The sequence below is a fragment of the Atheta coriaria genome, unplaced genomic scaffold, assembly GCF_025399875.1.
Source record: "Atheta coriaria isolate IRGN ID8LTWV9N9 unplaced genomic scaffold, Caltech_Dcor_3.1 hic_scaffold_9_pilon, whole genome shotgun sequence".
Taxonomy (NCBI): domain Eukaryota; kingdom Metazoa; phylum Arthropoda; class Insecta; order Coleoptera; family Staphylinidae; genus Dalotia; species Dalotia coriaria.
The window spans coordinates 2,487,882-2,502,379 of record NW_027045451.1 but is presented as its reverse complement, the minus strand read 5'-3'; the positions used below and the strand labels follow the sequence as shown (position 1 = coordinate 2,502,379).

The following is a 14,498-nucleotide window of genomic DNA, read 5'->3' as shown; positions in this document are numbered from 1 at the left end:
GCAATAAAACGACGAGAAACACAAAATTACATTTTATAATTTGCTTGTTATATTTTTTTCTTTTCTGAAAAACGCTTAGATTGCATTTTTTACTAAAAATCTGAATATAATATAAATACTGCTATGCCACCAGAACAATTGTCTCAAATGAAGGACAATATAATAAATTATTACCCCAAATTTATTGCTTTTCAAACGTCCTTGACGTTTCGTAATTAAAAAGGATTATAATAAATATATGTATTTAAAAGCTTCCCAGAAGACAATTTAATTTATTGCATTATTTTTTATTGCCCTGGTAACCTAGAATATATCATTATAAAACAAAATATCTGCAACACTTCTCCATACACGATGAATCGGCAAAGTAAGTGTTATTATAATGATTATAATTATAATATAGATTTGATTCAAATTTATTTTCTAATGTGATTATTAGTTTTAGTCCAGTTGACAATACTTATTGTTATTAATAATGCACAAGGACTTATTCCTTGTACTGAAGATGAAAAAAGTTTTAAGTGTAATCAAAGTGATTTAACTGTTTTCACCATGGGCAGCAACGACAATATTAAATGCCCACCGGACATGTTTTGCAATTACAATTATCAAAAAGCCGACGCTTCAAGTTTTTGCATTCCGTGAGTTATGAAAAATATACTTATAGATATTTGCAATATTTTTTTTGTTTGTTTTTATAGCTGCCGAGACAAGAAATCGGTTTGTAATAAATTCGCATGTGTTCCAAATAAACCTTCAAAAGTGTCAATCATGGGAATGGAACTTGACTGTCCGAACACTTTAATATGTAATACGAATTTAAAGACGAATTGCTCCGCGTAAGTATTTTTAATGTTTTTTTAAATCTTTGTTTACCCACATGATATTTTTATATAGGTGCATCCGTGAAGTTTGCGATAGTGCTATGTCGTGGAAATGTTCCAGTACTGATCCAACAAAATTCACAATAAACAATATGGAAGGACAATGTAAACCAGGTTATGTCTGTAAAACAGAAAATACGCCACCTTGCAATGAACAGTAAGTTTTTTTTTAAACCGTAAAACTAAACTAAAGTTTGATTTATCCATTTTTAGGTGTATTAAAGGTAAGAATTTTAAATATACAGTTTTCTACTTCCACCAAAAGCGCCAGGTTATTTTTCGGTTTTGATAAACAAAACTGTACTTTAAAGCCGGAAGTACTTTAATCACGGGCTTTAGTCATGGGGTGGGGTATGCGCATGCGCATTTAACTACGGTGCAGAGCAATATTTATAATCGTAAAAATACCTCAACGTAAAAATAGAGTGGAAGTAGAAAAATATAGCGTATGCATCTCGTGACTAAACGTTGTTAAACAAGAATTCTCGTTTAGCTGCTAAATACTTAAAATATTTCTACTATTTGTAGAAATATTTAATTTATTTATAAAACTTTATTAACAATAGATACTGCACCAATTACTACAACACAAATACCAACAACTACTGAAGTAACAACGAAAGTAACGGATGAAACAACTTCTGCAAAACCCTCTTCTACAACAACATTACCTTCATCTACTTCTCTCCCTACTACTATCACTTCAACATTATCCACAACTGATTTAACATCTACAACAACTGCTGCTCCTTCAACCTCTACAACAACATTGCCTTCATCAACTCCTGACCCTACAACTATCACTTCAACATTATCTACAACTGATGTATCATCTACAACAACTGCTGCTTCTTCTACTCCTACAACAACATCCAATCCTTCAACTTCAGAGTCGAACCCTACAACCACAAGCACCGAGGTCTCCATAACCTCTTCTACACTGTCTTCAACAGAACCAACAACTGTTGCAAGTACCAGTACAACTGTAAGTAGTGTAACAACTCCAACCACAATCGCAACAACAGTACCACCTTTCCGTAAGTAGAATCAATTAAATAAATTAAATAAAACAAAATACTACTATGCATAATGATAATCATTTAATTTGTTTAGAAATACCAAATTGCAATGATGGTCACGCTGATATCAATCCATGTCGCCCAGGTCCAAGTAATAAAGTTTATTACTACAAGTGCATTTACTATTCCCCTGTATGGTATGACTACCAAATTAAGCTATGCCACGATATTCAATCAGATCCAGTATGTCGGGGAAAAGTTTGTTAAAAAAATGTTTATATATGTTATTTGTTCAAATATTTTAGTACTAACATGTTGTGTACAATATTTTTAAGAGAAAGTATGTGTGACTTTTTACAAAACTATAAAATGAAGTAAAATTTAGTTTTTGGAAGTTATACGAATGTAAGAATATCGAAGATTGTGTTATAAAATAAATAATTTTAAAGTTATAAAATGAAACTGCAATTGGTGCAAGTAATACCAAAATTAATTTTGTTGATAATAATGTATTAATATTTTTTTATACTTTTAGAGTTTTTTTGTAGTTTTAATTGTGATTGTTAGAGTGGATGGTGATCAAGTGGAAGTTCATTGTGTTACAGATAACACTTTTGCTGTGCATGTGACAGTTTTTCAACAAGTAATTGAAACTGCTTTGGTATTATATTGTCCACCAAATCATCAATGTGTACCTAATTCAAAAATGCCGTAAGTTTAACTTGAAAATAAAGAAGCTAATAATTATTTTGAATAATTTAAAAAACACTAAAATGACAACATTTCACGGTTGAGGTTAGATCAAGTTAATTCAAGTGTATAGAAAATTGCCAGCACCGCAAAACTCAATTTTATTTTATTTAGATTTTTATTGAAGTTATTAAAAATTTACATCATGTTTATTATAGAGACATACGGATTAAAACTTTTTTTTTATTTGTACAGTTGTCAAATGGAAACAGACATTCCACATTCCACGATAACTCCGACATGGACCACTCCACAACCTAATCATAATCGGAGTACAACAGCTTCATTCTCGACTGAATCAACAACGATAACAAAACGTACGATATTTCAAACATTAATTGCGCTTGAATTAAATGATTCAATAAATAACAGAAAATTAGTTCCAGTACCTGAATGCAATGGACCCGGTTATCATCAAGCAAACAAATGCAATGAGTATTATGAATGTGTCCCGACATTCTGGTGGTACCAACCAATGCTGAGATCCTGTGCGAAAGGGTTCTTCTTTTCTACTGGAAATAAGAAACCATGCGATAAGCCTCCTCATGTAATTTGCTTTTTTTGAATAAAAATTATTTTGTTTTGTTTATTAAGGACATAAATGCTTTGATTTGTTTGACTAACATTTCATATGGTCTTGTGGTGCAAATGCGCAAGCGCAAGCTCCACCCCGTGGTTAAAACGCGTGACTACAGTACTATAGTCACGGCCTTGGTACTTTTTGTATCTAAAAACCGTTTCCACGGTTTTAAAAGTGGAAGTAAAAAATATATATTTTACTTCTAGTACTATTTCAAGCATGATTAATTTGTGGTTGAACTCTTACTGTGTTTTGACATCATTATCTCAATCAATTGAATCGATAGATAAGATTATGAAACAAAAAATTTAAATATGAGCACTCATATATAAATAAAAATGCGTGGCATTTTTTTAATCGGTTCAATTTTTTTCGTTTTTATAGTGATACGAGCACATCTCACAAATTAAAAAAAAAAGCATCATCATGTTGTTCAAAGGTAACCATATAACACAAGTTAGAAGATTAATTTATGTTTGTAATTAATTTATTCTCTTGCAGTATTTATTCTTAGCTGTTTAGCATGTCTATCAACGAGAGTTGCTGCAAAGCAGAGCTTTGAATGCCTGCCTGAATCCCCAAACAACGTATTCATCTATGGCATAAAAGTAGAATGCCCTAAAGATCAGATTTGTAATTTTAAAGGGTGTACCGGAGGTACTCCTTTTTCTCCGTGCGAACCGTGAGTAAAACCTAAACAAATATTTAGTGAGTTTTTTGTTTTAATTTAAAAATTTAGATGTGTGGACTCAAAGAAAGTGTGCGCTAAAGGTGATTACACATGCAAAAGCAAAACCACATTCCAGCTGAAAGATGTGCTGACTATTAACAAATGTCCACCATTCACAGAATGCGATGATTCCGGAGCCGACTGTTTGCCGTAATTATTTTCTTCACAGTTTTGAATGAACTTTTTATAATCTCTTACAATTATATTTCTCAGATGCAAGGCTCTATCATGTGAAGAGGCTGATGTGTACTGGACTTGTGAAGGAGAGTTTGTCATCACAGCAACGACGAAAGGATATTGCCCACCTGGAATGGCTTGTAACAAAAATAATGAGTTTCCTTGCGCGCCGTAAGTTAAACAAAATATTGATTTTTATTGTCGTATTGGTAACAATATATCTTGTTTTTTCAGATGCATTGCAGATGAAAACGGAGGCATTATCCCTGTTAACAGCGGGACCAGAACCTTGTTTACATACAGTTTTATGATAATGTCATTTATTTTGGGTGTATTCCAAATGTACTAACTTGTTGCACTAATAAGTATTACTTTATTGTGAAAAATTAATTATTCTTCTTTTCTAATGTTTTCTGTAAATTGAAATAAACACACCTTCAGATATTTGCTCTGAATAATTGAATAATTTTATTGCATTTGCTTGTAAGCAGTTTTTAAGAATGTTTTTACTATTTTTACCATGGTATTACCCAGTACAAAATATCTATAAAGTGTAATTGAATATTAAGTATCAAGTGGCTAAACGGGAATTTTTGTTTAACAACGATTAGTCACGTGATGTTTACGCTTTTTCCTACTTCCACTCTATTTTTACGATGAGAGTTTTGTATCTGAACTTTTGTACTTTACATCTGTGAAATACGCTCATACACTAAGCACGGCAGACCATGTCGCAACCGCGCATGCTTGGATTTGTTTAACTGACGGCGTATCGCATGTCATATTGTCTAATGCTGCATTGTTGGCAAATGCGCAGATGCAAGCTCCACCCCGTGACTAAAACCCGTGACTAAAGTACTTTATTCACGACCATGGCCGTTCGTGTTAAAACTGTAACTTTTTGTGCCTCAAAATCGTAAAAAAACTGTCGCTTTAAAGATGGAAATAAAAATAATAATTTATGAAATTATATTTTACATTTGAGTGTAATTGTAAATAATCTCCGCAAAATAAACTTTTAATAGTTCTCAAATAACAAAATCTAGTAGATATATACTAGAAAAATTGCTCAAATTGCTGATTGATAAGATTATGATATGTTTAAATATCGCAACTATAAATGTGAATAGTTTTGTTATACTCGTAATCGCGAAGTTGCAGGAGTGTGCATTACTCTTTGAAGTGTAGTGATCATGTGGTTCAAAAGTAATTATATACCATAAATTTAAATTTAAATTTAAATTTAAATTTATTTTGACAATTGTAATAAAATGTTTCGTTTTACTTTTTAGCTGTTATTGTGATTTGTGCAGTGGCATGCACTCAAATTGTTAATGTTAATGGTGATTGCCCTGTGTTTCATTGCCAACCAGAGCACCCAAACTATGCATATTTTTACGGCTTAAAAGTAGAATGCCCAGAAAATTCCTTTTGTAATTTTGAGAAGGAGAATCTACCATCAACCCCCTTAGATCCTTGTTATAAGCCGTAAGTTTTATAAAAGTATTATGTATATATATATATATATATATATATATATTACGCACGATGGTGATATATATATATATATATATATATATATATCTATAAAGAAATATATTATATTAACATAATTTTAACATTTTAGTTGTGTGGAATTGGGGTGCAAGCCAACCCTAGATTATACGTGTATCAAAGATAAAACGGGATTTACTGTAACAGACCTTTCTCAAACCTTTGCTTGTCCAGCAAATACTGAATGTGACGAGGGAACAGATTGTACGCCGTAAGTGCTGTTTATGTCTTATTTAATTATAATTTTGTTGCCTGAATCCATTCTCATTTCATTGATTTGTTTCAGATGCAAGGCTCAAGTCTGCGACAAGGATAAAATTAATTGGCGATGTGAAGGTGATGATGTCTACGTGGATAATGTGAAAGGATACTGTCCCATTGGATGGACTTGTAACGTAGATCACATAGCACCATGCGAATCGTAAGAATAACACACTTTTGCTCCCTTAATTATATGATTATTCATATTTTGGTTTTCACAGATGCATTAAAGATGATGGTGAAGATACAGGAATTTTCTATCCTGCCAGTGCACCGAGGGTCCTTCTAACATCCGGCTCCATTATAATGACTCTAATTTTATGCGCATTTCAAATGTATTAATTTATTTCATTATACAACTATCATTTAATTGCAATAACTTAAATACAAAATGTGTTACGTAAACTTTCGATAATAAAAAAAATGTTTTAATATCTATCGCAATGTGTGAGCAAATACTTGACAATGATAAGTGATATTGGCGAAAATAAAACGAGCGGATGTTGTGTAGATAATGTTTTTATTCGCAGTACTTATAGTTTTAGTTTTAGAGATTTTCAATGCGGCATACGTATTGCCCTTGCACTTGTTATAACTAAATCATTAAAGAATCTATAAATAACTTATATACACGTACGATCTATAAGTAAGATTACATTATTATGAGAATACATTGAAATGAAGTCAAACCACTTGGAGGGTGTAATAATCGCCGTACACGTCTCGCACATTCAGGAGGAGTTGTTTATATTTACTCTTTCGTTCAAAGAACCGAATCGAAATCGTTTTGATTTATAAACGAATCATCCATGAACGTGCGTTCAGCGATTATCCGTCTAGCCATGAGTTTAACAAAACTCGCAAAACACATAAACCTAGTTAAATCGTTACACGAGTAGCGTCCTAATATAATGATTTACCAACTGAACCAAAACGAAATCGAACATGTGTCTCGATTCAGCGCACGCGAAACCAATTCACGCTTCAAGTGACAACACTGCGCTCGAGCGCAATACGCACACGCAGATGATTTCAGTCGGATGAATGATGATTGTAAGCCGCAGCGAGCTTTAATTAATTGAGCCCTTGTGGTTCATGTAACCGTCAAAATGGCCGCTCGATAGTACCTTGTCGATGGCCGAACGTTTCAACCGTGTGCACGTGGCGAGCAGCGCGCCACCTAGCAAACACATTGCAACACCACCAAGTGCTAACAAAGCGGAAAACCACCCTGTTTTAATACACACCGAATTTGGATCTCGGTACGCATCTGTAATAAATATTCATCAGTATTATAGTAATATCAGGTTTATTTTTAAATCCACTTACTGGTTGTTGAGTTTCGTTCGGCGTCGTCTTCGCCCTCTTGCAGCACGCGCAGCGATTGGAACAGATTCACGTTCTCCGATAGCGAAGAAGACGATTGTGTCGTCGTCGCCGTCGCGGCCGAAGTCTGCCCGTCGATGGCGCGCCGCTTACGCGTGTTCTTAATATTGCGCCAGTGACACGGTTGCGACTGCAAAGACGTTCATTAGTCATGCTTCATTGTGCCACACGTGAATATAATAGATGTGATTAATTACCGGACACCGGCCGTGGCACATCCGCACGTCGCATTCGATGTACAGCGCTGGGGAGCCGGTGAACCTGAACGTCTTCATGTATGCGAAAATCTGCGTTTCGTAGACACCGCTATCGGACCACGAGCCTCTGAAGCGTGATATTAGTTTGTCGTCCACGGGACACCTAATGAAACACATCATTTAATCACACACTCGGGTGTTTTATTTGTTTGTTTTTGGTTCTGGTAGCTTACCCGTACTCATCAATCAGTTGAATTTTCTTTGTGGCGCCATTGTGAGCGTAGCAATCGTTGACGACGATATCAAAACCATCTAGGAATATATTTATATATATATTTTAAAAGTGTTTATTTGGTTGCCTATTCAGAATTACAGGAATATGTAACCTACCGTATTTGCTACGCATGTAAATTATTAAAGTTAAGGGATCTCCGACGCGTACGGGTCCTGTAACGCGATTTCCTTGCGTTCCGTAACCATACCGGATTTCCATGTAGCATTCCGGAGGTGTTAAGGTAAACACCACAGGATTACCAGTAGCAACCCTTTAAATATTCAAAAATAAAAATCAAGGAGCTGTAATATTATAACCTAAAATTACTTACTCTACATCCAAGAAAGGAAAAGTGACTGTTTTCCAAAAATCATAACCATATTCGCATGTAACCTTAAAATGTTCATCGTACTCCTCTTCAATCAAAGGATTGTATTGAACCGTCACAGTATTCCACATGAAGTTTTTCTACCGAAAAAATAAAACACATTTTGTTGAATTTCTAATTAAAATCTAATTAAGATAATTATGACACTTACAGTCGGTGATTTTCTGTTATCCTCATTATGGGTGTTTTTGCCCAGGGTACCACATCGATTTAATTGAATGTAAAACTCGTAGTAATCTCGGCCAGTGCCATTAATGTACATACAATCCGGATCATATGCATAACCTAAACAGAAATCACCGAAACAAATCAATTATTATTTCATGCATTTCCGATCGTCCTAACCGAGTTAATTAACAGTTAAAAACGATGCAATTCGCTGCGCTGCACAATCCAATAATTTGAATCAATCAAGCATGATACGCGACCGCCGTTATTCGCATACTGTCGCTAATGTTATTACTAAGAAGAGCATCACAAAAACGCATTACAAATATTTACGGTAAATGTAAACCAGTTAAACATTTTTTGCTGTTTAAGCAAAACAATAAACCATCACGACGGGTATTTTATCTAGAAGAATTTTAGGTTGAGTTATAACCTAGCAATATGAAAACATAACCAAAAAATTATGATTTTTTTGTTTTGTTTTAGTTTTGAGAAGAAGAAGAGTTTTATTATGACAGTGATAAATAGAAATAGCGTGGGTGTCGGAAAATGCCTTCTGTGAGTGCAAGTGCAAGACTAATTGCAATACAATCATAAAACCGTAACTTTACAAAGCTAAAACACGACAGGCGCAGTATTTAGGTGTAAAAATGACAGATGAGGTCTTAATGTGAATTTGTATCATTTTGGAAGTGTAGTACCACATAATTATAGTATTCGTCTTGTTAATCTCTTCATCAGACAGCTACTAACATCAAAAAAGTAAATGTTGTTCAATTTTAAAATAAATTTTTTTTAATTGTTCAATGATTACGTTAAGAATCTATAAATTTCATGGAAATTTTGTGATATCATTTGATAAATTTCTCAATTAGTGAATCACTAAGCGCAAACAAGTTACATACTGATATTAATTTATCAGTAAATTCCGAAAGTGTTCTGATGCAATCAAATGATAGATACTTGAAAAGCACCTCGTTAAATCATTAATAAACCACTTGAAAGCAAAAGCAAACGCGTAACGGTTATCAGTCGACGATTTTAATAAAAGCACGTGTGTTTTTTACTCATCTATAAAAGCAACAACCTGCGATACGCTTTAAATCTTATCGATTGTGTGTTTAGAGAATTGAAATGACAGCATGCTTCGTTTGCAACAATGCGCCATTTGCGCACAGCATCTGATTGCGTCGAGCACAATGAATAAATCCGCGCAGTAGAATTGAGAAATTCATCTTAACGGATTATGTATTCCAATTTAATTGTTGCCTTTATTCGCATGAGATGTATGCGTGCGGATGTAGAGCTGAAGAATTCTACAATGTAAAGCACGACCAGGCTACCAGCGGGTACACTAATTGTGCACAATGATCAAATTTATTCGAGTGATGTGCTCGAATTGATATTTATTTCTTTGAATTTGCGATTTCATCTTAGATCAAAGTTTTGATTTTGATGAAAAAATTATTCTATCTTATCTGCCGTGAGTGGAATTCCACAAAATTGCAATTTGCTTGTAAGTACATTTTAAATACAGTATTGTTACTCATAAGTAAAATTTCCCATGCGGTGGCGGCGGCGGCGAGAAGAAAGAAAGAAAAAGTAAGGCACAAATGGTGCTCACCTGCGGAGTAGACGAGCCCGGTGAAGGATCCGTTGAACCCCACGCGTATTTTCATGTAGTCGTCTTGGCATTCCGCTTCAATATCTGCAAAACGAAGGCAGCGCACAATATAAACGCCGACATTCATTACGATTACGATTGCGCCATTAGTGCGTCTGGCACAATGGCAAAGCGGGTGCTCTGTACGTGATGATGATCACGCTGCGAACGGAGACAGTTTTTAACGGTCTGAAGATGTACGGTTTTCCAAGGGGTTTTCAGGCGCATGCGAGTCTAACTGTAAGCTTCCGCCCGATGGCGCGGCAGCGCACAAATTGATCTATTTCTGTCCAGCAATGCTTTGTTACTTCTCCCAGCACTAATGGTGCATAGTTAGTGAAGGTTATCATTAATAAAAGTGAATATCAACGCCAGAAAACAAATTAAAACATTTTTCAACGAGTTTTATCATTTCGGAAGGTGAGATTTGAGGTTAGATTAGTGTAATATGTCAACACATGTCGATTTCTAAACAATGTCGAGCAATGTACAAGGATGAAGGTCGTACTTAATTCCAAAGCTCGTTGAATAGCAAAAAATGGCGCACACAAGAGTTGTACGGTTGCATAGTCTGCGAGAAGATGGATGACTGCCGGTGTTGCGTAACAATCGCGCGAAATTTCGCCATATTGCTACGCATAATGGAATGCCACATCGTCAGCGCCGGTGGTCCTCTTCTTCATTCAGTAGTAATTTATACTGCGCGTGAGTTGTATGATAGCCGCGCACATAGAAGTAGGTCAAAGATGGACGGCGAAGAAGCAGCGCACCACGACGAATGCGTTTATTTTCGTTTCTTATCTGATCGCCTGGTGGTCACTAGCAGCATAGCACTCTGCTACTCACTTTCCACCTCACCTGACCGGAACCAAATACGCCTTACTACATCACGGCTTTGCGTCACCGGACGTACTTTCAGTGGCGTCAAACGCATAAAATAGCCGCGCACAATCGAAGCCTTCGCTACTGCTTCCAATCGTTAATTATCGTTATTATGTCTTTGTTATTAAATGTACTTACGCTGTACGCGCGTGGTGTTGAATCGAAACCGGCGGTATTCACGATCCCAGGTATCCACAGCTGTTGTTAAACGCCAGTCTTCGTCTTCTTCTTCGTCCTGGCGCGGTCTCAAGGGTGGCACAGGGACGTATCCGTTGTTGCCTTCACCGATAAACACGACCTTCAAATGGAGACACGATTAAAATGAAACTTGCAAGGCGTTTGAGGTGGAATTAAATTAAGTTACACTTGTTATGATAAATGCACTAGTTCTTTTGTAGTTCTTCGTCGTGTACGGCACGACGTTCCAATCCTAAGCGCTCTAGTTGGTTTTATCTCATAATGATTTGGCGCTTTTATATTTCCGCTTGTTGAGTGTGTTTTGTAGACTTTTTTTGCTTAAAATTTCACATTTCCTTTTTTTTTTAATGAAAACCAGTTTAAAAATATATTATAGGTTAAAACTGATAGTAATATACTCAAAATTGAGGTTAGTTTTGTGTCAAATGTTTAAATTTATCAAAAAATTGCTAGAAAACTCTTAAACCCTTAAAAAAACATAAATTTTATTTTGATTATCATTTTAAAAATCATGTAACACCAATTTTTCACCTGACTGAATATCTAACTTTTCATCTTTACTGCCAATTACCCAACACGTCTTCATTTCATTTGCTCTACGCGTACGCAATGCATTTCCACACCGGTTAATAACCATAATTTCGCTTTCAAGAAACACCTAAGCCGACTACTGAATTTCCACTAGACTTGTTCCTACTAGACTTCTTCAATAGCTACCAAACCAATATATATTATGTAATTGTTTGAATTGCAATGCACTAGTTTCGTTTTGATGCGATTGAACGCTGGCAATGAATGCAGCAGTTGTGATACTGTTCCAGCTGACGGTGTCTAATGTCTAATGTCACTTTTATGGCACCGAAGAAAGACTTTCTTGTGCGGCGCGCACGTAAGCGAGCGCTCATCAAGGAAGCTGTTTTGCAACTGTTAGCCTGTAACGTTTTTACTGTTACAGCGTTATGAATTTTTATTTGCGTACTGTTCAATATTCGATTACGTCGGTTTTGTTTTTTACGCTGGGAATACACGTTGGAATTTATATTATTGTGTAATAGTTGCTACGTTACCGATTCGTGTTCGCTGGCGTCGTGGGATAGCGCTTCCCTTGTCAGGTTTTGTTTCTTCTCAACACCAGGGGGCGCACGTCGCAGTTGTGCTGTTTTTGTAGTTGTTGAAGATGCGACAACATCCTGTGGATCGTGTGGGATGTTTAAACCACCATTGTTTACGTCTTCGATGATGCTACCACCGCCATTGCCGGCGCTACCACCACCGGTGTCCGCACTACGTCCGACAGCACCCACGTCAATACTTGTGCTACTGCTCACGCTATATTGCACCTCCGTACTCGACTCCTCCTCGTCTTGAGCACTAATCGACTGTAAATTGAAGAAAAAAAGCGCCAATTAAATTCCCACGCGCGGACATCCTCGCCGTGGGTATGGATACTTACATGTGGCACTGTCGTTGATAGTATCAATATCACCAGGAGCAACTTCCGCGCGCACCTTCGCGTCCGTCCGCTGTGAACACACCACAGAGAGAGTTATAAATTTCCGAGCGCTGTGATAACGTCGATGGGTTTCACTACACAAGTAGTACGCGTCCTTCCGCGGCACGACTTTAGACCTAAATTTACATTTTACGTTTCATATATACTCAGTTGTGGTAGAAATGAATTTTTCGCGCGGTGTCATCGTCGTGTTCTCCGTTCTTTAACATTTTCTAACGAGTTAATGACGGCGGAACAAAGCGCCGTTAGAAGAGTTTCAACGGAACTGTCGACAGTGTCGCCGAGAGTGTTGTCCTCGAGTTATAGTTTCATTTTTGTTTTGTAATTAACTAGTCGTCGCAACGTTTACGATGTATTATTGCGGGCATATCTAGTAAAAATCAATTTTTCTATGCACCGTAGAGTAATATAACGTGAAATTTAGGTAGTGTCATAAGTAGCATATTAATGTCAGCCTCTTTAGCTCAGTGGCAGAGCACTGGTCTTGTAAACCAGGGGTCGTGAGTTCAATCCTCACAGGAGGCAGTTAAATTTTTACTTTTTTAAATTTATTACAATTCAACCCTCTTCAAAAATTTAAATTTTAAAATATTATTTCAAAAAATACTCAAAATTTATCTTAATAACCTCAAAAACTCAAAATTTTATATTAAAAAAAGTATTGCCTCCTGTGAGGTTTGAACTCACGACCCCTGGTTTACGAGACCAGTGCTCTACCACTGAGCTAAAGAGGCTACACATACACTCCCTCATAAATATAAGCATTTATAGAACCTTCAATTATTACAATATAATATATTATCCCTTTTAACTAATGTAAACAGTAATTTATAAAAGCGCGACTTGAAACTCGAGCGGTTATTGTGATTTAAGCTGTCCCTAAGCGAGCGAGCGTTCGCCTCGCGCCGTTAACAAGCGGAAAGGTAGCGCGAGTAATCACTTTTAATTTTTTTGTGTGTTTGCAGCAGCTTGACTCGTCGAAAATAGTTTAAACCTTACGGGACACGTTTGGGACAACAACCAGCAATTGTAAAATACTTCACATGTAAATTCAACTCCCAAATCATAATAATAATAATAATAATAAGAAAGAAAAAAACGTTAAACTTATTGTGCTCAACTCATTCATATAAATTAATATAGATTATTTATTATTACGGTACACAAGTACATCTAACATCTGTTTAGAATAAATATAGTATTCGAATATTTTGTAATTGATATAATTAAGTTCGTCCGAATAAAAAGTTTCACCGTATTGACAAATCGCGGTTTTCTATTTTAACATTATTTAATTATCATTTGAGCAATCTACTTAAGTAAAAAATAATTTAATTAAAAACCACATAAGTATTTCATACACACACACACATCAATGTGTTATTTAACTTTCTTTGCGTGTGCAGTGGTCAATTTAAAATTCAAATTAACATTTATTACATTTATTACATTTATTGTGTGAAAGTTATGACTTACCTAATCGCGAATTCCATAACAGCGGATAAAATCAATATTCAGGCACTATTTTGTGTTCAACATTTATTAACTGTGATAGCACATGTCCACGCACTGATTAAAACACATTAAATCTTTTTTTTTATTTTTGAGTTTTAAAAGTTTGAATTGTTTTTGTCGTGTTTTTCGCGAACGCACCGCGCGAGATGCATGCGACGCTCAAAGTGCAGCGGATTAAGTAAAGTTGCGCCTCTTGAGGAAACCGCGAAGATTTACGCGAGTGATTCCGGAGCGGCACCGCCGGACTAGATATATGCCCCCGCCAAAAACCGCCACGGCCTGGCTGCCATCCATCCTAGAGAGGCTCTTGAGCAGCACCACCAAAGCTTTCTGCGCTAGGACATTGGTCGTGCGCGCGT

At 35.9% G+C, this 14,498-nt stretch overlaps 4 protein-coding genes and 2 non-coding genes across 6 annotated transcripts; 4 read left to right on the top strand and 2 right to left on the bottom strand.

Annotated features, from left to right (window-relative positions):
• The first annotated feature begins 297 nt into the window (after positions 1-297).
• LOC135798847 (uncharacterized) lies at positions 298-3,255 on the top strand. Its single transcript, XM_065311812.1, has 10 exons — positions 298-367; positions 440-641; positions 702-839; positions 898-1,041; positions 1,098-1,108; positions 1,451-1,921; positions 1,998-2,380; positions 2,439-2,614; positions 2,849-2,970; positions 3,034-3,255. The coding sequence occupies exons 1-7, from the start codon at positions 355-357 to the stop codon at positions 2,168-2,170; spliced, it is 1,152 nt and encodes a 383-aa protein (XP_065167884.1). The 5' UTR covers positions 298-354; the 3' UTR covers positions 2,171-2,380; positions 2,439-2,614; positions 2,849-2,970; positions 3,034-3,255.
• A 306-nt stretch (positions 3,256-3,561) lies between these two features.
• LOC135799011 (uncharacterized) lies at positions 3,562-4,606 on the top strand. The gene is made up of 5 exons (XM_065312020.1): positions 3,562-3,672; positions 3,735-3,915; positions 3,973-4,113; positions 4,177-4,311; positions 4,375-4,606. Exons 1-5 carry the CDS (start codon positions 3,660-3,662, stop codon positions 4,487-4,489), a joined length of 585 nt encoding a protein of 194 aa, XP_065168092.1. The 5' UTR covers positions 3,562-3,659; the 3' UTR covers positions 4,490-4,606.
• A 618-nt stretch (positions 4,607-5,224) lies between these two features.
• Positions 5,225-6,393, top strand: LOC135799230 (uncharacterized). The gene is made up of 5 exons (XM_065312245.1): positions 5,225-5,346; positions 5,433-5,628; positions 5,768-5,905; positions 5,981-6,115; positions 6,177-6,393. The coding sequence occupies exons 1-5, from the start codon at positions 5,334-5,336 to the stop codon at positions 6,295-6,297; spliced, it is 603 nt and encodes a 200-aa protein (XP_065168317.1). The 5' UTR covers positions 5,225-5,333; the 3' UTR covers positions 6,298-6,393.
• A 65-nt stretch (positions 6,394-6,458) lies between these two features.
• On the bottom strand, positions 6,459-14,343 carry LOC135799228 (uncharacterized). Its single transcript, XM_065312244.1, has 12 exons — positions 14,101-14,343; positions 12,565-12,634; positions 12,179-12,490; positions 11,052-11,211; positions 9,993-10,076; positions 8,352-8,485; positions 8,144-8,280; positions 7,929-8,083; positions 7,772-7,850; positions 7,539-7,701; positions 7,285-7,471; positions 6,459-7,225 (listed from the first exon to the last, which is right to left on the bottom strand). The coding sequence occupies exons 1-12, from the start codon at positions 14,115-14,117 to the stop codon at positions 7,026-7,028; spliced, it is 1,698 nt and encodes a 565-aa protein (XP_065168316.1). The 5' UTR covers positions 14,118-14,343; the 3' UTR covers positions 6,459-7,025.
• TRNAT-UGU (transfer RNA threonine (anticodon UGU)) lies at positions 13,078-13,149 on the top strand. Its single transcript has one exon. It is a non-coding gene; the product is annotated as a tRNA-Thr (tRNA).
• Positions 13,287-13,358, bottom strand: TRNAT-CGU (transfer RNA threonine (anticodon CGU)). The gene has a single exon. It is a non-coding gene; the product is annotated as a tRNA-Thr (tRNA).
• Positions 14,344-14,498: the final 155 nt, after the last annotated feature.

Excerpts from the sequence above, each read along its gene's own strand:
- LOC135799011 (XM_065312020.1), top strand. Across the intron at positions 3,916-3,972 it reads CCTTTTTCTCCGTGCGAACC|ATGTGTGGACTCAAAGAAAG; the intron begins GTGAGTAAAACC and ends TTAAAAATTTAG. Across the intron at positions 4,312-4,374 it reads AATGAGTTTCCTTGCGCGCC|ATGCATTGCAGATGAAAACG; the intron begins GTAAGTTAAACA and ends TTGTTTTTTCAG.
- LOC135799228 (XM_065312244.1), bottom strand. Across the intron at positions 12,491-12,564 it reads TATCAACGACAGTGCCACAT|TCGATTAGTGCTCAAGACGA; the intron begins GTAAGTATCCAT and ends TTCAATTTACAG. Across the intron at positions 11,212-12,178 it reads ACGCCAGCGAACACGAATCG|GTCGTGTTTATCGGTGAAGG; the intron begins GTAACGTAGCAA and ends CTCCATTTGAAG.
- LOC135798847 (XM_065311812.1), top strand. Across the intron at positions 642-701 it reads GCTTCAAGTTTTTGCATTCC|CTGCCGAGACAAGAAATCGG; the intron begins GTGAGTTATGAA and ends TTGTTTTTATAG. Across the intron at positions 840-897 it reads TTAAAGACGAATTGCTCCGC|GTGCATCCGTGAAGTTTGCG; the intron begins GTAAGTATTTTT and ends ATTTTTATATAG.
- LOC135799230 (XM_065312245.1), top strand. Across the intron at positions 5,629-5,767 it reads TTAGATCCTTGTTATAAGCC|TTGTGTGGAATTGGGGTGCA; the intron begins GTAAGTTTTATA and ends TTAACATTTTAG. Across the intron at positions 6,116-6,176 it reads CACATAGCACCATGCGAATC|ATGCATTAAAGATGATGGTG; the intron begins GTAAGAATAACA and ends TGGTTTTCACAG.